Genomic DNA, 27,093 nt, shown 5'->3' on the forward strand with positions numbered 1-27,093 from the left:
TTTTTATTTTAAAAATATACTTTAATACAACAGCTGCATATAAATATTAAAATATACATTATACAGGTGTACAGTACACTCACACAAAACCAAAACAAAAAATATTAGGCTTCTATTTGTACGGCACTTCTTGTATTTTTTTTTGTTTGTTTGTTTTGTTTGTTTTTTTTGTTTGTTTTGTTTTTCTGAACTATTTTTTTATTTTTATTTTTTTTAAAGGTTACTTACTGACGAAGGAGTTGTACATAAAGATGTGTTAATGTGTTAACAGGTCCAAAGGATTACTGTAGTACTGTGATTACTGGGTTACTGAAAGACGGGGGGGGGGGGGGGGGGGGGGGGGCAGAGGGGGGGTTAAAGGTTGCTGTACAGTATATGACATGGCGTTGTGGAATGTTTCTTGTCTCTTGGTTTTTCTTTATTTAGGTTTTCTCCCATCACTCGACGTGTTTTCACACACATTAAAGAACCAGCAGGAGGCGAGTGTTCAGTCTCCTCTGGATCGTTTAGAATCAGACATCACGTTTACGTCCTGTGATCTCCACTCATCCTCCTCATCCTCATCATCATCGATCTGGACAGAGACAACTGACTTGGTTTTGGTTAAAGCCACGAGACGCGTTTCAGCGGCCTCTCGTTTATCATCACTTCATTTATGAGAGAGAGAGAGAGAGAGAGAGAGAGAGAGGAGCATCTGTGTTTCCGATCTCTGGTGATATTTCAAAAAAATAAAAAAAGAAGAAATTTAAGAAATCAGGAGGTGGTTTAAAGTTGTACCACCCACAGCTCAGGGATGTGAACAACTTCCACGGACTGCTGGGACGAAGAAAAGGTTCCAGGCGTATGAACATGTCGGTGGATGAGACTTGTGCATCCAGCCAAGAAATAGTCCCACACATAAAAGCACCAATCTTCATTTTCACATCAGACTAACGAGATATAATGTGGTAATTAGTGAGTTTTAAAGGTTTTTTTTGGCGAGAACCAGGCTAGCTGTTTTAATGCTAAGCTAAGCCAACTAGCTTCTGGCTGTAGCTTCATACTGAATGAAGACATGATGGCAATATTCTCAGGTAATTATCATAATAGCCCCCAAAACTGTTCCTTTAAATTCCCAGCTGCTCGACAGTCAGATAACATGATCAATCCTTTAAAACTTCACATTCATCGCAAAGACTTAACGACCTAAAAACGTCTTTGTTTTAATTTAGTAATTTAATTAAAGGGTTAACAATTTGGATCCAAAAATATTTTGTCCTCTGCAGATTAAAACAAATTCCCATATTCCCATTGGTCCAAGCTCCGAAGAACGACGGCAGCTGGAACTCAGTTTGTACGATACTTCAATCCATCAATTTATTTTCTTTAATTCCTGTAGATATAAAAACATGATTTTTGTGCAACACACAAAACAAAAAAGCAGATTTTCGGTCACTATCTGCTGCTTTTTTTACATTTTTTTTTTATAACAAATAGATTCACAACTTGGAAAATGGGTCAAAAATCTTCTTTTCTTTTGCAGCTGACTGAATATTTTTTTAAATCTGCAAAAGACAAAAGTGTTTTTAAAGATCAGATTTGATTGACAGGGGCCAAATAAACTTGATTTAAATGATGCTAAATCGTGATTGGTGCAGAGAGAACCATCTCTTCCTTTTCCACTTTAAACCAGAGAGAAAGACACAAACTCAGAAACGTCGTCTTTAAAACAGCCAGAGCTGCCGGAGCTGTGGCGGAGGATTTGTTTGCTCATGCAGGATTCTCTTCACTCACAGTGAAACGCAGATTTTCAAACGGCATTCTGGGTTTTTTTTTTTTTTTTGAAAGATCGCCAGAGATTCATGGTTCATAAAAACAGATGCAGAGCTCGTAATGATAAGACATCAGAGGCACAGACTGGAGCTGCTTCTTCCAGCTCAGCTCCACCTTTAAAGAAACCTCCACGTGGACCCGCAGGTCTGAGATCCTCCCCCCTCCCCCCTCCCCCCATCAGATGGAGGTTTCCAGGTCAGTGACAAAGGGAGACGGGGGCACGCAGGCCGTCACAGGAGGCGGCAGCGACTCCTCTGCAGCTGTCAGAGTGTGACAGGGCTTTGGGGGGGGGGGGGCGGAGGTGGTGGAGGGGGATTAAAAAGGTTTCAGATAAACTTCTCAGAGACCCCGGCTGAGTGCGGTTTCCCCCGGCCTCCTCTGCCCCGGAGGCCCGTCGCCTTTGAAACCGGAGAAGCCTGAGTGTCTCCAACAATGTGAGCGCTGGAGCGGAGAGGGGACGGGCACCCGGGGGTCAGCAGCGTCCCACCAGTGTAGGCTTACTGATGGGTCTATTCAGCCCGCCGGGGCCGGGCCGGGCCGGGTCCAGAAACCCCGCCGCGGTCACATGAAAAGGTGGCGACGGAGAGAGAGAGACACGACACCGTCTACCTGTCCTCACCAGTCTGACTGAGTTTCACGTTAGTGTTTTTCAAGCTTTCAGATTGTGGACGTCTTCATCAACAACTGGAAACCTGTCCGAACGTCAGCGGCTTATTTTAGCAACGTTTTTATCCATCAGTGAATCATTTAGTCCATAAAACGTCAAGAGTCCAAGTTACAACTTTCTAATTGTTGGACTGAACGTGACACGGACGAGAGTAAATCCTGACTCTACAGAAGCTGGAAACTTATTCACGTATGAAAATTGTCGTCCAATAATTTACGGTCGCGCTCTGGTCGTGTCTGTGTTCAAATATCCACTGGAGGCGTTTGACACTGAATAAAACCCTGCAGCTAATTTATTGAACTAGTAGTGAAGTACTGTTTACAGCACGTCACGAATCTGAATTTCCTAAATTAAAAGGAACTGGCAGAAGGATGGACATTTGCCTCCTCTCTTCTGATTGGCTCACAGACTGTTACTAGAGCTCCAGAGAGAAGCCTGAGAGACGAGATGTAAAACTACACTGAGATGGTTTTTGGTTTAAATATATCTTCTCATGGATCAACACTTCAAAATAAAACCTTTTTTTTTAATTAATAAACCTTTAAATTAATGTCAAATGTGACTGAGACGCTTCGGTTCAAGCCTCCAGTGGATATCAGCAACAACGGCAGTACAGATGTTTTATCAGCAGCTGTCCAGTGGACACCGGAGGTGATCAGTTACCTGACTGCTTCAGACGTGAGAGGGTTACAGTTCCTGCACGAAAAGCACCAGAGTGAATCTGCTCTTCCTGCGTTCATCTCAAACTCTCACTGACCTCCTCAACAGCCGAGAGGACAGGAAAACCAGCCAGCACGCGAGTTTCACGACTGTTTACTTCTGTGTCGGACGGCGACACCCAACCAGGAAGTAACCCAGATAAGAATCACCCAGCTTTTCTGCAAAGTCACCGTCCATATTAGGTCAGAGCCGGACAAATGTGCGAGCTGAGAGCGTCACTTCTCCGAACCCCGGCTGAAGCCTCGAGTCCAAACAGCCCCACGTCTTTGGGTCATTCCAGTTTCCCCCCTCAAATATCTGCCTCCTGCTTCCAGGTACACATAAACACAGGCCTTCTGGGAAACTCAATCAGGAATGTGAGCAGACAAGTGGCCTTGCCAAGACTGGCCCCTCCCTCCATTAAAGCTTCACAGTTAAAGGGATCTACCGTGACACAAAAAGCCCGTCAGTTACAGCCCTGACACGAGCTTGGCTAAAACCCAGCGCCGCGTCGCGTTTGTTGTTTGGATCTGTGCAGGAATTCGCTGCGTTACAACAGTCCTCTCCCCGGTTCGGTTTTTGGCATATAGGTGAACGTACACAGCAGATGGTGTTGTGTGTTACGTAACGGCACTCTGAGAGGGAGGAAAACATCAGGACGCACTTATGCATTCAAAGTGGAATCTCTGTTAAACCCGACGACCTCGACCTCCTCCTCCTCCTCCTCCTCCAGATGGGGCTGTGCGATATTTTAAACTTCAGCACGGCGATGCGCACGGCCGTTTCCTCTCCTTTTGTTTGTTGTTGCACGAGGGCATGTGAAGGAAGCCGCTGCCAGCATGAGATCCTGTGACTCGGCTGGCAGCGTCGCCGCTTCCCAAGCCCTGGGAGAAAAGTGGGAGGAGGGAGGAATTCACTTCTCAGCAGCAGAGAGAGCACTTTTCTTTTTTTTTTATTCTACTGGCCTCAGTGTTGGACCTCGATCATCCGTCTCTCTCTCTCTCTCTCTCTCTCTCTTTTTTTTTCTTTTTCATTAGTGTAAAATAATCACACGAAAAAAAAAAAAAAAATCCCAACCCGGCCCAGGTTTCTGTGGTGATGTGTGAGAAGCCTCAGTGACATCAGAGCCTCCTGCTGCTGCAGCTTTTTCTTTGCGAAGCCACAGACTATCAGTCTTTGGCATCAGAGCTTAAAGAGCTTTGTTCACCAGCAGCAGAACGTTTCCAGCTCAACAACAGGAATCCTCTGTTTACAGTACAGTTCTTCATTCAAACCACCACCAGGAACATTTTCCCAGAATTTAAAAAAAAAAAAAAAAAGAAAAAGAAAAAGAAAAAGAGAAGGATACAGAAACTAAACGGCCCTGAACTCTTGTATCCACAGCTTTCAAACTGACCGTGAGCGAGACCTCCGGGAGGCGAGGCGTTTAAGGTCGGCTGCTCCTCTTCTGACTGACACAGGAAGTGGAGTTTCCATGGGACGGGGGGGGGGGGGGGGGGGGGGGGACGGGACGACGACAGTGTTATAGAGCAGCAGCTTTCAAACGGGAGGGGTGTGTGTGTGTTGGGGGGGGGTTGCTCAGCTAACAGCCACTCCTCTACTTATATTTCCCAGAGAAGATGTGCACAGAAACTAGTGCCAGCTGCTGTTTCCATGTAAAGGTTTTAATCTGAGAGGAAAACATTTAGTTGAGTGTGTGAACGGGTTTTACACAAGCCTGCAGCTTCTTTTGTTTTTTCTTTTTTTTCTTTTTTCTTTTTCCTAAGTAAAGTAAAGTGAGGCCAAGCTCGGAGCAGTAGTCATGGGTTACGTTTGTCCTTGTAACAGGGTTTAAGTTCAGGCATAATAACACAGGTCCCTGTGGCTTTAAGCTCCAGGCACTTCAGAAAGGCGTCATTATGCAAACAAACTGCCCATTACAACAATATGTGCTCGCAGGCCAAAACCCAGTCAGCAGTTCACTGCCTGATGCCTCCGCTCAGGTTTGCATTGCTTTTTATTCTGTCGTCATACAGTAGCACCATACGGGAACAAACCAAGACCACCACGACGGGAACGCAGCGCTGCGCCCCCACAAGTTTCTCAGTCAATATCTGTCTTTAGAAAAAAGGTGCCAAGAGTCTTTTTTTTTTTTTTTTTTTCTCTTTCGGAGGAGCGGGAGTCCTCTTCAAAAGGTGCTTAGTTGCTCTTACCACAGTGCAATTCAAAGGGTCCTTGACACTTTATGTCCAACAACATTTAGAGACCTTGGACAGATTGGTCTACAGCTTCAGCAAAGACCACAGGAGAAAGGCAGATTTCAACTCTCAAGACTGACGCCCACTTTGTGGGCTGTGGCATCGCTGCCAAATAACAACAAAATCATAATAATAATAATAATAATAATAATAATAATAAAAAAAACAGATTAAACTTATTTGCTTTCTAGATCTACAAGTGTTTTTCTCTAGTTGTCATTGCAATTCAGGAAGGTGCGCTACATAATCCGGTCAGGGGTTGAGGCGAGGGCTCGGGGAAGGCATTGAGGACACTTCCCTTTTGTGGGTAAAAATAAAGCCACTGCAGATAAGCTAAAGGAGCACCAGGCTGCAGAGCGGAGAGGCTGAACAAACCATGATGGTAGTGCATTTAGGTGGAGGGGATTAAAGTCTGTTCAGTAACACCGTCCTCTCAGGACGCATGCAGGTAAACATGACAAAAACAAAACAACAACAGAAAGACTTTCAGTTAGTGTGTCGCTCACTTTTTAAACTAGAGATGTGGTGATGGTTGGCAGCATCTGAGTGGTTCAGCAGTTTCAGTTATCTTTGGTCAGTTTGGATTAAGGTGCAGTTTCCTCTTTCGTTTTTTAACTTTGCTTACATTTTGATAGGGGTGGGGGTGGGGCGGGGGAGGGAGGGGGAGGAGTGTTACAGAGGGGAGGGAGGGGTGATATTAAAGCTCCAAGGATTTTTCCACAACAAACACGCTGGTCTGGCATCAGGACTCCATCGCTTGTTGTGTGTCACAACACTTACTGACGTTTTAGAAGCCGATGCAAACCAAATGGTATGCAGTGTTTCTATAGGAGCCCAGTGAAACAACACACACACACACACACACACACACACACACACACACACACGATTCTTTGTTTTCCAGGCCTGGGCTCCTCCCACTTCCTTATTCTAGCACTTCCTCTATCCTCAAATGCCCCCTCGCCCTCGGCTCACTAACGGTCCCCTGCCGACAACTACAACCATCTACAAAACAGTGCAATGTCTATTCATAGGCACAATGGGATACAAATACAGCACACAGAGGGAGAGAGGAACACTATACACGCTCATACAGTATGTTACATGTCAGACACACACACACACACACACACACACACACACACACACACACAGACAGAACACAGAGACGTCAGCAGCGGCAGCAGCAGCTCTGGTCGGTGGTGGTTGTGGTGCAGCCTGCAGAGACAGAGCGGTGAAGACGGCTGCTGTTTGGAGGGCCAACAGGAGAGGACTGCAGGGAGCAGGGTGGCAATTTACTCCCAATTTGTTTAGACTACTCCTTCCTCCTTCCTCCTCCTCTTCCTCCTCCTCCTCCTCCTCCTCCTCTTCTTCTATCTCCCCAGCCTCTCCACCTCTGCTTCACCTCTTTGCTTTTTACTTAAACGCTGTGAGAGTGGAGGTGGTGCAGAGAAGCTTGGTCAGGTCGGTTGGTGGCGGCGCTGGGTGGGGGGGGGGGGTGCGTGGAAGGAGGAGGCAGGAGGGAGGAGGGAGGGGCGCCGCCGGGGGAGTTTACCCCGCGGTCTCGTCTCCTTCCTGCGGGGGCTCTTTGCGCTGGTTCTGACTGCCCGCGCTGGCCGCCAAAATCCTCTGCACAAAGTCTTTGGTCCGCCCGGCGACTAGAGGACCTGCAGTCGTCATGGAAACGAATTAGGAAGTGCCACAGAAAGAAAAGGACAGAACAGAGAGAGCGTCTCGCAGGAGAGACGAAACACAATCTAAGAAAACTGCGTTTTTAAAACTACAACGATCTCTGTCCAGACGAGCGGTTTGGCTCCGTACAGGAAACACCTGTCCACGCCATCACACCTGAACACACACAGGTCGATTAGCTGCACAAAAGACTACAAACGAGGAACGGCGAAGACAGTTGCTGCATTAAAACAGCAGCTGCGAGCAAAAGCAACAAGGTCAGAAACACTGACCCCGAGGCTGATGAGAGCCAATCAGAAGTGACCATCGGCGTCTAACGCCATCGTTTCCAAAGGTCTCCGTTTTCACCCGTCAAAACGACAACGCAACCCCGGAGTTTCCAAACTAAAACGGGTCCAGCAGCGTTTCCGGGAGTCTCCACTCCGTGCAGTTTTTAAAATGCGTAACTTTTTCTACGTTTACTCCTGGCGTCGACGCCACTCCGCGGAGACCTTTGGAAACGATGACGCAGACACACACCTTCGCTTTTCTCACGTGTAACCTTCGGTGACAGCTCCACCTCGCCATCGGCCCGAGCAGTTCTCCATTGTTCCTCGTTTGTAGTAACAGAGAAGACAACCTGCTTCCTGTTTACTCCGGCACGCACATGCCCAGTGAGGGTGAATGGTCATGTGACACGTGTTTTCTGCCGTGTAGCAAGGACTGAGGACAGAGATCGTTGTTTTAAAATGAGAACGTGTGTGTGTGTGTGTGTGTGTGTGTGTGTGTGTGTGTGTGTGTGTGTGTGTTCCTCACCGCTGGACTCTCGCAGGATGTCCTCCAGGCGTTGGGTCATCCCTCGCTCGTCCGTGTCCTCCTCCTCGCTGCTCTCCACTCGTCGCCGGATCACCTCCTTGATCCGCAGCAGCGCCCCCAGCAGGTTCTCTGAGCCGCCGACACACACAAACAAAAACAGTGAGTGTTTGTCTCAACAGGAGAGAGACGCGATGCAGGAGCAGGTTGACGGAGGACACCTGCGATCGTTACTGACTGACAGTTTTCACCTGTGGAGCGCAGAGCCACAGCTTCTTGTTTGTTGGTGTCTGTGCCAACACGACAGAAACAACACCTCCCTCTGAAGAAACTCAACACTTCCTCCCTCACAAATCCTTTTTCTTGGTTCATTAAAACCAAACACTGTTTTATTTCGTCTTAACACAAAACGTTTGCCAAAATCAAACTTATAATTTCAATCAGAAACGAACGTGTGCACAGGAAGTGTTTGTCGTGTTCGTCCAAACAAGACTCGCTCCTATTTTGAATCAATCCAGCTGTCCTCCCAGGCTGCCCGACAGCTCGGGTATTTTTACACTTCCAGTCTATTTTCTTCTCGGTGAGCTCTGAATGCTGCCAAAAAAACACGTGCGCCCTACAGTGAAGACCGTGCCTGAACGCATCCTGTATCGACACAGATGGAGCGGTGAAGCTGCTGCCGCCGCTCACGCTGTCCACACAGTGTCGGATTCTGACAAAGGATTCAGCTCCAACTTTCGTTATTTGACAGTTTTAAATACTTTCATCTTGGGACACGTTTCGGTTGAGATTTAAAAAAATTAAATAAAATAATACTCAGGTTCCAGCTCAAGCTGCACGTGGCGTTTTATTTCTCAAAAATTACAACAACGTTTCCCAAAAACCCTGGTGAAAGGGAAAGTCAAATTAAAGCTCCATATTTTCTTCTTCTTCTGTTTTATTTCAGGTAAAAACACTCAGAGAAACTAAATCCTGCAAGGTTTGGATGGTGGGTCCAGGTGGGCGGGGCTTGGTGACTGCTTTGTTGTGACATCACAAAGTTCCAGAAGTCCTGACTGCTGGTTTTAAGGCTCAGTTTCTGAATACAGGCTGTGTGCATTTCTCTGTGGACTGAGGCTTTGATACTTTCACAGTATTAATATAGAAGCTAGAGCTGATCTATAATCACACTACACATGGACACAGACCTTTACACTGGAGGAGCTTTAAGTCAGAGCAGTGGAAGTGAAATAAGGCCGGAGGAGACCTGAGACCTGAGCTTGCCTGTGTCCAGACGGGAGGACGGACTCAGTGAAAGCAGAACTCGTCCCTTCCTCATTACAACTTGAGCAAGAGCATTAACTCTCAGCTGCTCCAGTGACCAACGCCTCAGACTGGGGCTGAACTGAGCAGCGTTCAGGTGGAAACGTGTCAGCAGCCTTTTCAAAATACTGATATTTGAACGTCAACACGATCCTGAACAAAACTTCGCCCGAACACGGGAGAATGTTGAAATATTCTCCTCTATGACTGGAAACCTGCTCCACTGTTTTAAAAGTTTTCCAGGTTTTGCAGGACGCACTGAAACCCTGAGAAACCACCAACCAGTGAAGCTGCAGGTCACATCCATGTGTGTCCAGACTCATAATATATATGTGGTGAAGGAATTTAATAAAAAAAAAGGTATTTGTGAGCGAGTCTTTCATCCAGTAAAGTGTCTAACACACAAGGACAGTCACAGGTCACCGGAGTTTCCTCGTTTATCTCTGGCCTAGTGAGTGTGCAGCTGCTCCTCTCCCATCAGCGGTAACCATAGTAACCAAGGCTACAGGCAGGGCCACTCACTGGTAGCAAGTGTAGCGAGAGCGGGAGACCCGGGGACAGACCGTGTGAACCGTCCTCAGGGAGACGGAAGTGGAGAAGCTCCTCGGCGTTAGGAATCTGACACGAGCGTCATGAGGGAATACAGGTGAGGAGAGGTGAGTGTGAGCCACGTGACAACCTGTAGCAACCAATCCCTCCCTCAGCATCTGCATTTAATTATTATTGTTATTATTATTATTATTATTAATGAGCTACTGGACGGATGAAATCTATCTCTCAGGCTGCAATAAATACTTCAGCTTCAGACAGACATTAAGCAGAGCTGAAACTGTTGATCAAAAATAATCAAAAACTATTGTGATAATCAATAATGTCGTCTCTGTTGCTGATGCGGCCAATCATCAGCATCTTCTGTGATACTGGCTCCGCCCCCTGTGAGGTCATGTGACCCAATGCCACCGTGACACCCTGCCTGTCAGCGTTCATTATTCTAGCACTGGATGTCTCACACACACACACACACACACACACACACAGGTCAGGAGGTTTCCCGGCACTTGTTTGAAGCTTTTTGTTGCATCTGCTGCTCAGCATGTAGAGCATGTTGTGTGTAGATGCAAATTACAGAGAGAGAGAGAGAGAGAGAGAGAGAGAGAGAGAGAGAGAGAGAGAGAGAGAGAGAGAGAGAGAGAGAGAGAGAGAGAGAGAGAGAGAGAGAGTGAATGGGAGTGAATTTAAAAAAAGGAGAGGAGGAGAGAGTCACAGGAAGGAGAGGGGAAGTGAATGGGATGTGTGAGGTTAAGCTGTGTGTGTGTGTGTGCGTGTGTGTGTTTTGGCTTCCTGCCAGCCACGACCAAAATTCGCGGGAGCCACAAGCAAAGTGGTGAAACGGAGCAGGGATCAGGAATGACTGGAATGTGTAAAAAAAAAAAGAAAAAAAAAAAAAAGAAAAGACGGGACAAAGGAAGCCGGTCGGGTCTGAACTCACAGAGGCTGAACCGCAGCAGACGAGGAAGAGGAGGAGGAGGAGGAGGAAGAGGAGCAGGAGGAGGAGCAGGAAGAGGCGGATGAGGAGCAGGGGGGGCGGGGCCGGGATGACGAGGCTTGGCAGAGTGGAGGTGTTGATTATCAGAAACAAGGTGGTCACCCCGCTCAGGTTTTCCCTCTAGATAGGTGATAAGTATCTGCACTTCACTTGATTTATTTATATAATATTTATTATAAATATTATTAATTATTAATTGTTATTATATTTCGACCCCGCTACATTTCTATGAAGTACTCTTACTTTGAAGCAAAGCTTGAAGTCAGTGGAATGAATTGTCTTTTATTTTGAAAATGCGACAAAACCACACATCGTGTTTAAAATTAAACTTTAAAACAGCTTGTAGTTGCTGTCTTTATGCTGTGGATGGTGAAATGATGGTAATGGAGCACATACAATATTATCTTGTGTGGTGTGTGTATGTGTGTGTATGTGTGTGTGTGTGTGTGTGTGTGTGTGTAAAACTAATTACATCAGTTAATTATACGCGGTTCCCGTCGCTGGGAAACGTCGTTAACGCGGGAGAAGTCGCGGCTCGAGAGCAGGTTGTTTCTGCCGTGGACTGAAACAAAGAGCGACTAACATCAGAAGAAAACTTTTATCAAATGCAGCATCGACCTTCTGGGACGGAGAGTATGAGCCACATCACACAGGCGACCGGTTCGTGAGTCATGTAATGAAACAGAATCCTTCTCTGATCGACTGAAGCCCGGATCTATAAATATAGATCTCTTCTCTTCCAGGTCTGTCCAGTGAGGAGTCACCATCAAGTATAAATATATCGAGTTTCTAAAGTAACGATATCATCCTCACAACAAAATACTGTAACCTGTACATAAACCTCATTTCACTGAATCCCAAATGCACTAAAAATGAATTTTCTCTAGTTAACGATCGTATAGAAACATCAAAAGCACCGATGCCTGGAAACTCTTCATACTTATGTCTGAATATAATTTCTTCTGATTTCCTGCTCAGTTCCTTCTTTCTATTTTCTATTTAATTATTATTTCACCGGCTCAGCTCTCTCTGTTTGTATTTCCCTTTCATGTCATCTTATTTCAACATTTCAATCCCGTTTGCTCCGTTTCTTGTGGTTAGGAAAGGAGGATTTATCCTTCATGTGTTATAAATAAAGTTAGTATAAAAAAAGAAAAGAAGAAGAAGCTGCTCCGAAAACCAGAGTCAGTTTGACAATCACACACTCGTTCAACAAAGCGTTTTTTCCTTGAGGAAACCGTGACCACTTCCCTTCCACACATGTAACTACAGTGACTGCATCCTGTCCTACAATCAACACCGTCCCTTGAACGCACCCTGCTTAGAAACAGATGGAGGGACTGACGCCGCTCTGCTGCTGCTCTCGCCACGACGTCGACTGTGTGGACGTCACGTCACGTCACGTCACTGTTTCACTGTTTAATAATCAGGGATCCCCATGGACGAGCTCTGAAGGTTTCCTGTTTCGGCTGCTCCTCAGACGTTTCCTCCTTCCGCTCACAGTTACGCCGCTTTTGTAAACAACGCTGGCGTCTCCGCTTTGGAAAAAAACAGCAGGTTTAAAGTCTCGAAAGTCTTTACATGTGAAAACGAGACGCCGCTGCAGGAGACTGGGAGTTACAGTTCTAACAACAGCAAACACAGAAACAACAACAAAACCCCAAAAAACAAGCAAAGCAAGAGGTGACACAGCTCCATTTCAAAAACGCCTGATATTTCATTTCGTCTGATGTTGGCGGGGGGCGTGGCTTTAACTCAGGTGAGGTAATACACCACAGGAAACACAAGAAAACATGTAATACACATAGTAAAGCTGTTCAGGTCCCTGAATGCAACACTGATGTAGGTTTTTGCAATATAAAGAAATGTTGGTTAAAGAAAGATTGATCGCCTACGGCTGCAAAGTGATTTAATTACTGAATGAGAAGAAACCAGGCAGGTGAAACACATTCACCAAATTAAAAGCCTCTGGTACTTGGATGGGTTTTGTAAAATTGATCAAACCGAGCAACATGATGAGAAACAACAGCTTACAATTCATGTAACATTTGATAAAAGTGGGATATTTCATTTTGTCTGATGTTAGCAGGGGGCGTGGCTTTAGCTCAGGCCAGGTAATACGCCACAGGAAACACAAGAAAACGTGCAACATACATAGTGAGGATTTCAAATAGCCAAACTAAAACATGGCCGACCTTATTTTCATATCATAAAATCACTGCTTTTCCAGCTTTTCGGGAATTCAGAAGGAAGTTTTACAGGTTGCTCAATCCAATAAAAAGGAGAACACCATCCTTTCAAAATAAGAGTTGGGTTCATGTGTGCGTGAGATACTGACCGTACTCCTGGTTGAGCCCCCACAGCTTGATCTTGTTGGCTTCGTGCTGGGCCTTCTTCTTCAGCCGGCAGGCCCTGGAAAAGAGAGAGAGAGAGAGAGAGAGAGAGAGAGAGAGAGAGAGAGGCGTCATACTCTGGAACAGGAAACTCTGTTCTAATATTCCCGTTCTCCACATGATCCTGTTACCGAGCCGGCTGGCTCACGCCGCGAGCAGCTGGAGAGCGATGAGAAGAGGATGTATTTCCAAACTGTGAGTGGGACTGAGTCAAAAAAAAAACAAAAAACAAACTCCTCTCCTCCAACTACCATTTAACACCGTGACTCTGAAGGGGAAACGGCCGCTTTGGTTTCAGAAGGTTGGAAAAAAAAAAAAAAAGCAGCAGAGAATGAATCAATCAATGTGTGTTAAATATTAATGCTTCTCACGGGGACTATTCGCTGCAGCGCGCAGAGACTTGCACTTTTCCTGCAGACGTGAGTCAGCTAAACGAAACTGAAGGAAGCACAATGTGTTGGACGGAAAACGGCTTCTTGTTGAAACGTTAGACGACGCCTCAGCCAGAGTTTTCTCTCTGTACCACAGTCCCAGCTGCTTCGGGAGGATGTAGACGACCACACAACAATTTAGCTGCTGCTAATCGTCGCGGGGGCGGGACTGACAAAGTACAGATGATGCTCCAACAAGAACCAAATGTTTTTTAATTGGTAAAAGTGTTTCCCTACCTACGCCCAGGCCCCTGAATGCAACATGCAGAATTATGCAAAACACAAAAAATCCCCTAAAGAAAGATTGATCGCCCACAGCTGCAAATTGATTTAATTGCCCAGCGAGAAAAAAAACAACAAAAAAAAAAAACAACAAAAACAAAAACAAAAAAACACATTCAACAGATTAAAAGCCTCTGGTGATTGGGTGGGTTTGGAAAACAGCCACAGTGGGTCGTCTTTAAGATGCAGAGGCCTTATCTGTTTTTATGATCAACCCTAGCAACAGAGGAAAGTGTCTTTGGGGAACGATGGACGATGTTGAGGATGTAAATTATAAAACATCTGTTTCTCTGACTGATGATTTTAATTCACTAACTTCAAAAAGAAACGTGTTTACTTGTTGTCCTCACAGGTGTGGACATCAACAAGTGGCTCGGCACAATTGTTGTTTTGGTGACATAGAGACTATTTGCATAATCAAAGTTAAAGGTCTCCTCCAGTGTAAAGGTCTGTGTCCATGTGTAGTGTGATTATAGATCAGCTCTAGCTTCTATATTAATACTGTGAAAGTATCAAAGCCTCAGTCCACAGAGAAATGCACACAGCCTGTATTCAGAAACTGAGCCTTAAAACCAGCCGTCAGGACTTCTGGAACTTTGTGATGTCACAACAAAGCAGTCACCAAGCCCCGCCCACCTGGACCCACCATCCAAACCTTTACAGGATTTGTATAAACCTATAGACAGTGCGACAGATGACACGATAGCTCCTAGTCAAAGTTCACCAAACATGTAAAAGCAGATTTACTTCACCTCCGAGAGCAAATCCACCGATTACAGCTGTTTCAAAAGAGTTAATGGTCTGCTGACCTGGAATCTGCTGCAGTTAAACTTACATTTGATGCTTTTATCGTAAGGGACATCACTAAAGCTTAAGTTTACACCAGGTTGCTTGGATAAAAAATAAATAAATAAATTACAGTTTCATTTCTGTGTTCAGTAAAGAGACTGGTTCTGGATGTGTTAGCCTAGCTTAGCACAAAGATTGGAGGCGAGGGGTAAACAGCTAGCTAAAAAAGAAATAGCTCCTAAACCGTCTTATTTACATACTGTACACTGGTCGCCCACAGCTGACAACTTCCCCACAAGCTGCGAGCGGGCACTGGGGCTAGCTAGCTGCTGGTTAGTAAATAGCTCCAGCAGGCTAACTTAAGCTAACTGCTCATTTGATCACAATATATTGTTTTGTATTTATTTGCATGTTAAAAACACAAGATATGAAAGAGCTGTTAGAAGCAACCTTTAATGTAGCTAGGCTAACAGTTCCTACCTGCTCCCAGTATTTTAGCTAAGCTAGGCTAATCCATAGAAAGCCAACATCATGAACTTTCACGTTCAACAAGAGATAAACGTTTCCCGACTCAGTCTTTGAACTGAACACACAGAGATAAAACCGATGAGTTTGTTGGAGGCACCGGTGCGAGGAACTGGGCTTTTGTGTTTTTCCTGAACGCCACGGGCGGGTTGTTTTTAACACGGATAGGAAATGAATGAAGGGGAAGGTACCGAGGCGGCCAGGATAGTCGCACTGATAACCGTGACCTGGTCTCCGCCTCAGTACAAAAAGAAAGAGAGGAAATTCCTGCATATTAAACTGGAACATGAACGCAGCACACGGTGACGAACTCTCCCTTCACTGTGTCTTTTTATGTCTTTCCTGCATTTTGTTGATCTCCACACTCACTTTCCATCCGATGCCGATGTGTTTGCGTCTCCTTTAATATATGTTTGGAATAATAATATTCCCCGAGTCCCCTTCCTGTTTAAACCGCCTGTGATAATGTCCTTCCCTCCGAATCCTCCCCCCTCCCTCCCCCCTCACATGAACTTTATACGACCCTCCTCATCTAACTCCTCGTCTGTCTCCTCAGTCCTGCCCTGATTTCCTCCTATTCAGCCTTTCATCCTGCTTTCCTCCATCTCATCTCCTCTGGCTTTTTTTCCTCCTCTCTCTCCCTCCATCCTTCCTTCGTTTATTCCCTCACAGAAACGTCCAAAGTTGAAAAAAGGAGCCAGTCATCTCAAAAACACACTCATGACCTACATTTTCAAATAATTTGCGTTGTTGTGAGCCGCGTATAATCCTCAGGGGCGTCGTTTAAATGCCCTTAAATGTAAATCTTCCATGTGCAAAGTCTTATTCCGGCAGTTTCCTCTGAGGTTTGCTTTGTAAAGGTCGTCTCTGGAACACTGTGTTCCTCTCCGCTGAAATCTAATGCTTCCTGACATGTCATAGTATAAAATGCAAGACGCTGCAAATAACCAGTTTCCTCAGAGTTTAGATGAGATGTTTTTCTCAGCGCCTCCTTCCCCTCTCCGTGTCCTCCAGGAAAAGTATTAGGAGGTCAACCATTTAAACACGCTACGTATTTTAAAAATGATCTTTAACGAGACTGCAGACACTTAACCACAGAGCCCTGCAGAACTTCTTCTTCTTCTCTTCTTACATATCATTTTTACTACGAATGATTTACAAACTCTGTCAGAATGCCCACTCATGCCTCAGAAATCGATACAGACGGTCTCCGGGGCTCTGACTCTGTGCGGAGGACGGCGAACGGCGGCGAGTGCAGTCGGATACCTGGAGGCCAGCTTGTTCTTCTCCTTACGGGAGCGGGCCCGGGCCACGGCGGGAAGGTCGTTGACCGGACCCATGCCGTCGATGGCGGCGTTGAGCTTCTGCAGCTGCTCCCCGATGTTGTGGAGCTTCTGCGGGTTTGGCGTCAGGTCGCTGGCGTCCGTCTTGCGGGCTTTGCGTCGCCCTTTTTTGCCTGGACACGGGAGAAAAGAGAAGAACTCAACACCTCAAAGTCTTTCAATCCAGCGTCTCTAGATCCGGATTCATAATGTGCAGACGGACGTCGCTCAGATCCAGCGAACGCCGCCTTAAAATCCCAAATCTAAACGATGCTCCGTCACCAAGAAATGTGTTTAAACGTACGTACAAGACACAGATTTATCACCATCTACTGTAATAGTGCAGCTACAAACATGGCCTCCCAGGCTTCAGTTTCCCACTGGAACGTCAGAGGAACCACTTACAGAAAAAATACCTGCGTTAAAATGTTGTTAAATGCTCATTTTTGAGGCGGCAGTTGGATTTGAGTGTATTGGATTACGTTAATGGACTGTATCATGCAGGAAAACGCTGCTGCCAAGCTGCTGCACACAACAGTCACCTATCATCAGGGAAACGCTGAGAAGATTCAGATTTTGACATAAAAGTGTTATGTAGGGCAGACGCCTGAGGGTCCCGATCCGATCTGTGTCACACGAGAGAGGAGAAATGGGACGCTTTGAGCTGCAGCGTGAACGCCGTTTTTTAACGACGGCAAACAGGCTGTCAGCCGGCGGATCTTTACACCTCACATCTCTGTGATTCAGCTGCAACAGCCAATCGATCTGTTAATTATCTGCCTGATTAAATGACTCTGACTTAGTAAATCTGTAGGTTTAAATAATATAATGTAATATATAGTATAAATAGGTAGTTTTGTTCATTAATTCGTCACCAATCGTGAGAGTGTGTGTGTGTGTGTGTGTGTGTGTGTGTGTGCTCACCCTCTCTGCGGTACAGCGTGCTGGGCAGAGTGCTGGAGCTCCAGGACAGGGACCAGTGGACGTCTCCGCCCAGCTTCTTCTTCGTGGCCGACTCTCGGGCGCGTCTGTACTCCCAGAAACAGCGGCGCTTCGACGGGCGCTCACCTGGCTGCTTGGCCGGCTCCGCCTCCACCTCTGCACACACACACAAACACACACACACACATAAATGTTTTAGAGGTGAAATATCTGACACCATTAAAAACATGAACCATTAATAAAACACGAGTCTGTAGCTGAAACTTTTACTGACAAACCAGAAACAAACAGTCGGTATTTTAGCTCCTGAACACAAGGATTCATTCTGTTCTTCACTATTCTTGTTATTAACCAGAAAAAAACAGCTATTACCTTTAATAATATCCTGAAAACAAAGTGTCAGACAGGAAGTCAGGGAACCCTAAACATGATTAATAAATAAAATCATCCTCTCTCTCTCTCTCATAATCAAACCATCAATACTTGACTCTAAACCGGAGAGAGTGCGACATCTCCTCGAGCCGCCATGACAGTTTGGTTACAATAAAAAATAAATAAAAGAATCTCCGCCTCCAGACTTTCCCGCCCTGCGACAGCTTCTTCACCATCAGCAGCTGTTTACAAATGTTATTTTCTCCTTTGCTCAGTTCCTCTGATCTTATCTTCTGTTTGTATTTCACCGCATCGAGTTACATGAAGCTTCGTACGTTCAGCGGCAGAACTGCTGAGCCATCACAAAGTTTGTTTGGACTCCGATTGGCCCCCGTGATAACTCGTTTCAGAATACTGTAGGAGGTAAATGCATTGTGGGTAAAGTGTTTCATCACAGCAGAGACGATTGTTGGTTTTAGCTTCATCTGCTGAATTTGTTTTGATTCCTTCAACAACTAGTTCAACAAATACGGTTTTAATATTAATATTTTTGGGCATTTTTATCTGAAAATGAAACAATCAAACAATCAATCTGCATTTTTTCTGATGAGAGGAATAAGCAGTGGATGTAACCTGGTCCAGGATCAGGATCTAAATACAGAATCAATACGATTCTATCACTTTATTATGTAGAAAACCTGAACCTCCATCAGGACGGGGGTGGACGCCGCTGACAGCCATGTTTAAGACATTTAATAGAAGGGAAATATCCTGCGTCTTAATGTGACAGATGAACCTTAATCATAACTGACGGGTATTAATGTTCACGTTTGCCTGGTATGAAATCACACTGTGAGCCCTAATCCATAAACACATGCTGTACGTCCCCATGACAAAAGCCACCGCCGGCTATCGACTGTACGGCTGCGCGGCGTTTCAGAGGCAGACACCTACACGACCGCACACACGTCACAGGAGATTAGCCTCAGGCGCACAGCCGTGAATAATGGCATCATAAATAATACAACATGCAAAGCTCCACCAGCAGGAGGAGAGAGGAGGGAGAGGAGGGAGAGGAGGAAGAGGAGGGAGAGGAGGGAGTGGAGGAAGAGGAGGGAGAGGAGGGAGAGGAGGGAGAGGAGGAAGAGGAGGGAGTGGAGGAAGAGGAGGGAGAGGAGGAAGAGGAGGGAGAGGAGGAGAGAGGAGAGAGAGGAGGGAGAGAGGAGGAGAGAGGAGGAGGAGAGGAGAGAGGAGGGAGAGGAGAGAGAGGAGGGAGAGGAGAGAGAGGAGGGAGAGGAGGGAGAGGAGGAAGAGGAGGGAGAGGAGGGAGAGGAGGGAAAGGAGGGAGAGGAGGGAGAGGAGGAAGAGGAGGGAGAGGAGGAAGAGGAGGGAGAGGAGACGCCTCCTCAAAACATTTCAAAAACACACAGTGAGAATAAACGTCAGCTGGCAGGATTAAATCAGGCTCAAAGTTAATAACCATGATGTCCTATCCTAGCCATTAACCAGGGCTGTGCAGGCCACACACACACACACACACACACACACACACACACACACACACACACACACACACACACACACACACACAGGCTTATGTAACATCATGTCGCCCGGTCCAGTCTGCAGATAGCGCCATTGTCTGCACACTCCTCTCAACCCAGTCTTTTGCTCCATGGTTCACTGTTCCACACACACACACACACACACACACACACACACACACACACACACACACACACACACACACACACACAATCTGCTCTTCAATCCTCTGTCCAGTCTCCTAAACTCACTCTTTCCCTACAAGCACATCCATCACACAGTCCCTTTGCCATCACCATGGACTACTGGTAAGAATAGCTAGGGCTTGACTGGGCAAACACACACACACACACACACACACAAACACACACACACACACACACACAACAACACAACAATGGAGAGCGACAATGGCGTCTTGCGACTGTCGAAATACGACCCAGACGGCGAGCCAGCGACCTCCCCGGTGCCTCGCAACAAGACGCCTGAGACGTGTTTATACAACACTGAGGGAGTCTGGGAAAAGATGCTAATCTGACGTGAAGTCGGTTTATCTGTGTGTGTGTGTGTGTGTGTGTGTGTGTGTGTGTGTGTGTGTGTGTGTGTGTGTGTGTGTGTGTGTGTGTGTGTGTGTGTGTGTGTGTGTGTGTGTGTGTGTGTGTGTGATCTAATATACATGTTTACATCTCATGTCCTGGAGTCTGGACGTGAAGCCACCTCTGTCTCTGAGCTCCAGTTTTAATTCAATGTGCTGAACGTTCGCATCAGAGAGAAACAGCTGAGTGTTTGTTCTTCTCCGTTACATTATTAACGAGCGAATCTGTAACAGACACAAATGATGATAAAGTTGTGAAACTGGTGAAATCAAAGCTGCTCTTTCAAAAGAAACACCGGGTTGTCACGGTGACGTCGGAGTAAATCTACAGGTAAATGCAACGAGCTCCTGGAGCTGAAATGTTAATAACAGAAGGAAGCTGCTGGGCTGACTGCAGGCACACGAGTTAAAATGCCTTTTTTTGTCTTTGAGTTTATCAAAGTAAAATATAGAACAAAAAAAAAATCCCCAAAGGGGGAAAAAAAACAACCCGAGCAGTTTGGCGTGTTCCTCAGAGCGAGGCTGCGACTCCTTATATAGACGGATCTCACAGCACATCGGATCATATATCACAAGGAGACCGTCGTCTTTAGAACCAGTAAAAAGATTCCAACTGTTTTTCTGTTTGTGGAGTGGCTGGTTTCTGCTGCAGATCCAGGTTCTTAACGTCGGGTGACGGAGACGGACCAAGTTCCTGGTTCTCACAAAACAAATCAGGAAACTATCAAATGATTTTCTATCTCTACATCTATTTCCTATGCAGATCTGATTTCAGAGGAAAAAAAGCTCAAGAAACGCAAGAATAAAATCTGGCAGAGAAAAACTGAATTGTGAAGATATATAATATAATATAATATAATATAATATAATATAATATAATATAATATAATATAAATACATATATAATATAATATAGGGGGTGATTAAGTAGCAAAAACACCCAGTTTCATAGAGTGTACTGAGTCCGGTGCGTTCTGGCTTCTTCACTTGTTCTCCTTAAATTCACATTATCAAGGTGCAGATGTGATGCAGCTGCAAAGGTGGAGAGAAAATAATTAACAAACGCCATATGATCAATTATCTGCTGCGATCTTTGTTGTATCTAAATATCTAATTGAACGTCTTATATCACCATCTATTATTTATCTCTTCTGAAGCGTTCGACTCTTTTCTCTCTGATCCACTGACAAACTTCAACCTCGACTTTCTGAGACAGAAATCTAATCTGCTGTGAAGCTGCGCGGCGTTCACGTACATCTCCATACGAGCCGTGCGTGTGCTGAATGATCCCGTGTGTTTTTCATGTGAAGCACGAACACGTGTCGGTCGTGAAAACAAACGGCCCTTTGGGAATGAAGGAAGTGAGTCAATGTTTGTCATAATAAAAACATGAATGAAAAGCTTTTTCTTTCTTTTTTTTTTTTTAAAGCAGTCACCTTCTTCCTTGTGGAGTAAGTAGAGAGGTCAAAGGTCAAAGCTTCATCACCATGACAACAGTGATGAGTCCTGTGACACAGGGCTGTTCAGTATTTATTTATCTGCCAGTTATTTCCTTCATTCACTGATTTAATCTTTGTTTGTAAAAAAAAAAAAAAACACAGTTTCCCAGAGTTCATAGTGACGGCTTTGTCTGACCAAGAGTCCAGAACAATAACACGATAATGAGATTATTTCTCATGTGAAACGGGAGCGAGCAGCGGATCCTCGCATTTAAGAAGCTGAAAGAGGAAAATGTTTCTCTTGGAAAAAATAACGACTGATTCGTCAATTATCTAAATAGTTGCCGATGTAACTGACGGAGGAGTTTCAGCTCCGGCTTGTGAGGGATGAAGAAATAATGAGGCGAAGAAGAGAAAGAGGTTTTGATGATGAGCCACCAGCTGAACGTGGCGGCGGCGGCGGCGGCCATGTTTCTGTGTTTCTGTTTGTTTGAAGCTGCATGAAAAGTTCGACTGTAACGGTTGTTTAACAATCTGATCCAACTTTCAACAGCCGGTTTAAAATGTTCAACTACACACACACACACACGCACACATACACACGCACGCGCACACACACACACACACACACACACACACACACACACACACACACACACACACACACACACACACACACAGATGTTGCTGTTACAGATGGTATTTGAAAACATGAAGAGAATCCAACCCTCAAAGCCACTGAAGCGGTATGTCGTCCGGGAATTACACCCGCAACTTTTGGTATTTAATGTGCCGGCGCTGTGCCGGCACTGGGCCGACTGGGCTGACCGGGCCGGGCCGGGCCCAGGCGTTCTGAGGTCTGGACCCGCCACAGATTAAAATGGTTTCCGCGTGGGCAGACGACGAGCCACACGGATACAGACAAACTGAGAGCACGACTCACCACATTCAGTTTCTGAGGAGCTGGAGAGTTCAGCCTCCACCGCCGTCTCCTCCGTCCCCTCCTCTCCTTCTTCCTCCTCCTCCTCCTCCTCCTCCTCTTCCTCCTCCTCTTCCTCTTCCTCCTCGTCCTCGTCCTCCTCTTCTTCCTCCTGCTCCTCCTCCTCCTCCAGGTAGAGGTCAGTCTTGGCCTGGATCTCCTCCCTGCCCCGCACCTCCTGCTGCGTCTCCCCCGCTCGCACCTCCTCCGTCGGAGGCCCCGTCCCCAGCTCCCCCCCCTGGCTCAGGGAGTAGTTGTGCTCCTCGCTGCAGTGCTCCAGAGCCAAGCCTGCCGCTGCTGCTGCCGCCGCCGCCGCCACCACTTCCTCTTCCTCCTGTGCCACCTGATACACCTCCACCGTGCGCTCCCTCGACATCCCCCCATCTTGTCCTCCTCCTGCCGCTCTTCCTGCAACACACAACTCCCTCCCCGTTGTCGTGGCAACAGACGTGCGCCCCTCCTCCCTCCCCGCAGCGGTGGCCTGGACTTCCTGGGTGACGGGAGGCGCTGCGTGTCTGCTGCTGCTGCTGCTGCTGCTCCTCCTCCTCTCCTCCTCCTCCTCCTCTTCCTGCTCCTCCTCCCGGCTCCTCCCCCAGCGGCCCATCAGGACGGCCTCCTCGGAGCAGGCCAGCAGCTCCCCTCCCACCCCGAGGCCCAGCTTGGTGTAGCGAGCCATCTCGTCCAGCGCCGACACGTCCCAGCGCTCCGGGTGCAGGTCCTCGCCGAAGCCGCCGTCGTCCACCAGGTCGCTTAGCAACTCAAAGGGCCGTTTCCTTGGTGATGCCGGGGAGCCAAGCATGAGGAGCACGCTCTGAGGGGGACAGAGATAAACTTAAATATGGCAGTTTCCCATGTCTCGTGCTCCTGTGCTGCATCACATGTCAGCGTGACTCTTAATAGAACAGGAGGAGCTCAGTAATAAAATATTCGCCTGCTGCTTTGAAAATAAACTCATCGTTCCAGGCAGCTATTAATCTTTAATTTAATTATGTACACCGACAGCTGCAGACTCAGACAGCTCGCCCCTGAACGCCGGTGAGCGCCGGCGGCAAGTACGAAGCGCCGCTGCCTCAGACAGACTCACCTGCAACGTGACGTTTCAGCAGCTGGTCGACCGTCTGAGGTCGACGGATGTCCCTATTAATATCTTTGCGAGAACTCAGCGTAGAAATGTGGTTTAAATGTGGTTAGAATCTGTCGACTCTCCACTTCCTGTTTCATAATCTTGTGAGATTGTACGTGACTCAAAGCAGGCCTCTAAAATTTGGTTAAATCAGATCGACAGACAACGTTTCCACTCAGTCATATTACAAAATCTCATTTTAGGCTTTTATCTGTTATTTCACTCATATATTGAACCTTTTTTTATTAACCTAAGAATTTCCATTTCAATTCATCCACATCAGTAAAGGTTTGTTTGCTTCAGATTTTCAGCATTTGGGGAAAATGATCTTTTAGCCCAGAGAGCTGAGGTAGTTCTGAGAGTTGTGATATAAACACATTTTAAAAATACTATAGAAACGGAAAAGACCTCAGAGGGTTAATTACCGTCCTGCTCATGTTTCATGCCGTTTGTTCTTGAGTGAATGTTGCAGTTAACGAGCTGAAATCTGTCGACTTAGATAAACCCTGTCCTACGTCCAAACTGACGGAGCAGACGCCAGTTAATCACAGGAAGGTGAAGCAGGAGCCCTGAGATACAGCAGCGAACTGAGGCTGTAAGTGTTACGTGCTACGCCCCCCCCCCCCAGAGGAATAACTCCTCTCTGAACGGTGAGTAAATGAGTAAATGAACGTTGTTGTTTTCGGCCTCGTGGACTGATTCACACCTGAGACACCAGGTGAATGCAATCAGGGAGCTCGTTAACTGATCTGATTAATTACAGCTGTGTCCTGAGCTCCACGCTGCTGGTGTGGAGGCAGACAGATAATCTACACCCCCCGAGGTTTTAAGGTCTTCAGACGCTGTTTGTATCTGACCTCTGGTGACCTCGAGGCCTTGGTCCTCCGTTATAATCATACATTGTTGTTCTAATGAAGACGCGTATCTGCTGCAGCCTCCACCCATTTCCAGGTGTTCAGGTAGCTGTAGCTCGTTAACAACACATGACATCTTCTGCCGTGTGTTCTATGTAACTACATGACAAGCTAGCACATTAGCGAACACGCTAATCAGAAGCTAGCATGCTAGTTTGGTCTGGACCACACTCATTACTCCAGGAGGCTCCGCCCCGTCCCGGAGGTCACGTCTGCGGCTCATAGAAACATGGAGAAAGTTTCCTGCTTTAGTCGTAAGATGCTCAATAACCTTGGAGCTCGTCTGCTGCCCCAGTTTAACCAGCGTAGACAGTCCGGGGTAAATAACTACCCTGAGCCCACGTCTACATTTCCAAGGTTTCTCTCTCAGTGAAATCCAAAATTTATAAACTTTACAGACCAAATGTTTCATTTATCAAGAGGCAAAGTTTTTTTTGTTTCACACTCAGGGCAGGTTTATGTAGAAGGTGTAAAATTAATGAATGCTGATTTCCTTTTAGCTGCTTTCAGGGTCACGGTTCACACACAGACTTGAATAGAACGGAGAGTGTCAGTGTCGATAGTAAAAACCTGTTTCCTCCGATAAAAATCATTCAACCTCCCCTAGAGGAATAATCTCATCAGACTGATCTTGAAGCTACATACTGTTGAGTTACATTATTATATAAGAAAACGCAATAATTAAAAGAGCTCCGGTCAAACCTCCTTTAAAAATGATAACGTGGCATTTGTGTTGTGAACGTTACAGTTTCTTTATTTTTTATTTCCGGTCTCTTCGGTGGAGCAGAAGCTTCTTAGGTGACATGCTTCAGGTGCGTCATGATTTATTTGGCACATTAATTTAATTTTCCAGGTGAAATCCAACGACAGCAGCTTGTTTTAAAGTAAAGCATGACGCTGGTCACAAATAGAAAAGACGAGACCTTCACATATTATCGTGAGGTCATGATGAAAAAGGCTCCGACTAATTTGCCCAGAAGATCAAGGGCTGTATTTTTTTGATGTTGTCGAATAAACTAATATTTTCAAGGACATTCAAAGTGTCATTTTAAGTCATGTGACGTCTCACCTGGTCGTACTCAGTCCTGCCCCCTTGTGGCGACATGGCCAGAGGATAGGGGCTCAGCAGACCCCTGTGTCCCCCGTAGGCCTCGCCAAACGCAGGCTCCATCCCATTCATACCCGGCTGAGAGGGAGGAAACACACACACACACACACACACACACACACACAGAGACAAAGAGTGAGACACACTCAGAAGTGCTGGGGGAGAGCCTGCTGCAGCTTCACCGATGTTCCTACTTTACCTGAGGCATGCCCGAGGCAGGAGGGTGTCAGGTCGCGGTCACAGCGTCAGTTCAAGTGAGTTCTGCTGCAAAAACAAAATCAAGTTCAGATCTGAACATCGACATGAAACAAGGAGGAGACAAGAGAGGGAGGAAAGAGGTTGTTACCAAGACGGCAGAAGGAGAAGATGACATGAGGAGGAGGGGACATACCTAAGGTTGAGAGAGTTGTGAGGGTCAAGGGGTGGAGCTCTTTTCACATGTCGCAGCCCTGCAGCGTTCAGCCTCCCAGCCTGGAGGAGGAAGGAGAGGAAGGAGAGGAAGGAGAGGAAGGAGAGGAAGGAGAGGAAGGAAGTCAGACATGGGTTCAGCTGAGGTCAAGATGTTAATGACACAGCAATAACACAGTGAAAGCAAACGCATCATTACAGTACAGAGGTGCGTTCGCTTCACAGGAGATGGCGGCGGTAAACCAGCAGAAAACATCTGACCGAAGTAATTAGTGAAATTATGTTTTGTTTGTTTACTGCGAGATGTGTTTTTCTTAGACGTCACATTTGTGAAGAGAAACATTAAAAAGAAGCAGGAGCTCTTCTTTTTGTCTGTTCAGCCTGTTTCACGGCGGCCATTGTTGATTACATGAACTGGCCAGTATTTCTATTAATACATCCATTTATTCAACATGAAAAACACGCTGCGGCTGCTGCTGACAGAAATGTAGGACGGATCACTTCCTGAGAAAGACCTGCCAGCGGTGTTTTTACTGTGCGGAGCAGTGTTCGTGTTCATGTCTGCAAATTCAAATGTGGATATTTACCAGCTAGCGTTTGGCATTTCACCGCTGTGTGTCACAAAGCCTCATCAAAAGATGCTAATTTGTTTTGTTTTTTTAAAAACACAACCGGTGGAGGAGGAAATGATCGAGCTGTAGAGGAGAAGAGTTTAGACAGAAGATAAAATCAGATTAGAGATGAAGCTAAATATTTCTCAGAGGCAGAAATCACCTCAGTGATTCAGTTAAAACTCAACATGAGGAGGAAAAAAACACATTTTTCTTGCTTAGAAATGCTGTTTTAAAAAAGGAGCAGGAGAGGAGGAGGTTGAAGCATTGGAGGCTAAACATTAGCAATCCTCCAGCTAACTGGTAAATGTGCTAAGCTAGCTAGGATCGGCTGAGCCACATGGTTTTAAAAAGGATAAAACAAGTGTCATTTTATTTATTTCTTACTGTCAACAAACCTCATAAAAACACAAAAACTAACATTGTGTTAAGTCCACCTCTCAATACTATTGGTTCTTACCAAGCGGCAACTTCAAGGGCTGAAAAGTGAAGCTAACACTGAAGCGCTAAAAACTGCAGTTCCTCTAACGACCACTAGAGTCTGGCTTCAACAGTGAGTCAATCCCCA

The 27,093-nt window shown here is 46.1% G+C and overlaps 1 protein-coding gene across 10 annotated transcripts in view; it reads right to left on the minus strand.

Moving 5' to 3' along the window:
* Positions 1 to 27,093, minus strand: part of LOC130165618 (CREB3 regulatory factor-like) — a 38,761-nt gene continuing 11,668 nt past the window's right edge. For 7 of the 10 annotated variants that reach the window (XM_056371063.1, XM_056371049.1, XM_056371082.1 and 4 more), the window contains exons 2-10: positions 25,898 to 25,977; positions 25,706 to 25,770; positions 25,468 to 25,584; positions 22,326 to 23,172; positions 17,414 to 17,587; positions 16,434 to 16,623; positions 13,086 to 13,159; positions 7,903 to 8,031; positions 1 to 7,082 (exon numbers count right to left, since the gene is read on the minus strand). In XM_056371063.1, the coding sequence (XP_056227038.1) occupies positions 6,967 to 7,082; positions 7,903 to 8,031; positions 13,086 to 13,159; positions 16,434 to 16,623; positions 17,414 to 17,587; positions 22,326 to 23,172; positions 25,468 to 25,584; positions 25,706 to 25,714 (1,656 nt within the window). In that variant the 5' untranslated portion in view covers positions 25,715 to 25,770; positions 25,898 to 25,977 and the 3' untranslated portion in view covers positions 1 to 6,966. The remainder of the gene's footprint in view (positions 7,083 to 7,902; positions 8,032 to 13,085; positions 13,160 to 16,433; positions 16,624 to 17,413; positions 17,588 to 22,325; positions 23,173 to 25,467; positions 25,585 to 25,705; positions 25,771 to 25,897; positions 25,978 to 27,093) is intronic. The other 3 variants (XM_056371102.1, XM_056371094.1, XM_056371110.1) reach the window with 1 other exon arrangement.

This window comes from Seriola aureovittata, chromosome 3 (genome assembly GCF_021018895.1).
Source record: "Seriola aureovittata isolate HTS-2021-v1 ecotype China chromosome 3, ASM2101889v1, whole genome shotgun sequence".
NCBI classification, from domain to species: Eukaryota; Metazoa; Chordata; class Actinopteri; order Carangiformes; family Carangidae; genus Seriola; species Seriola aureovittata.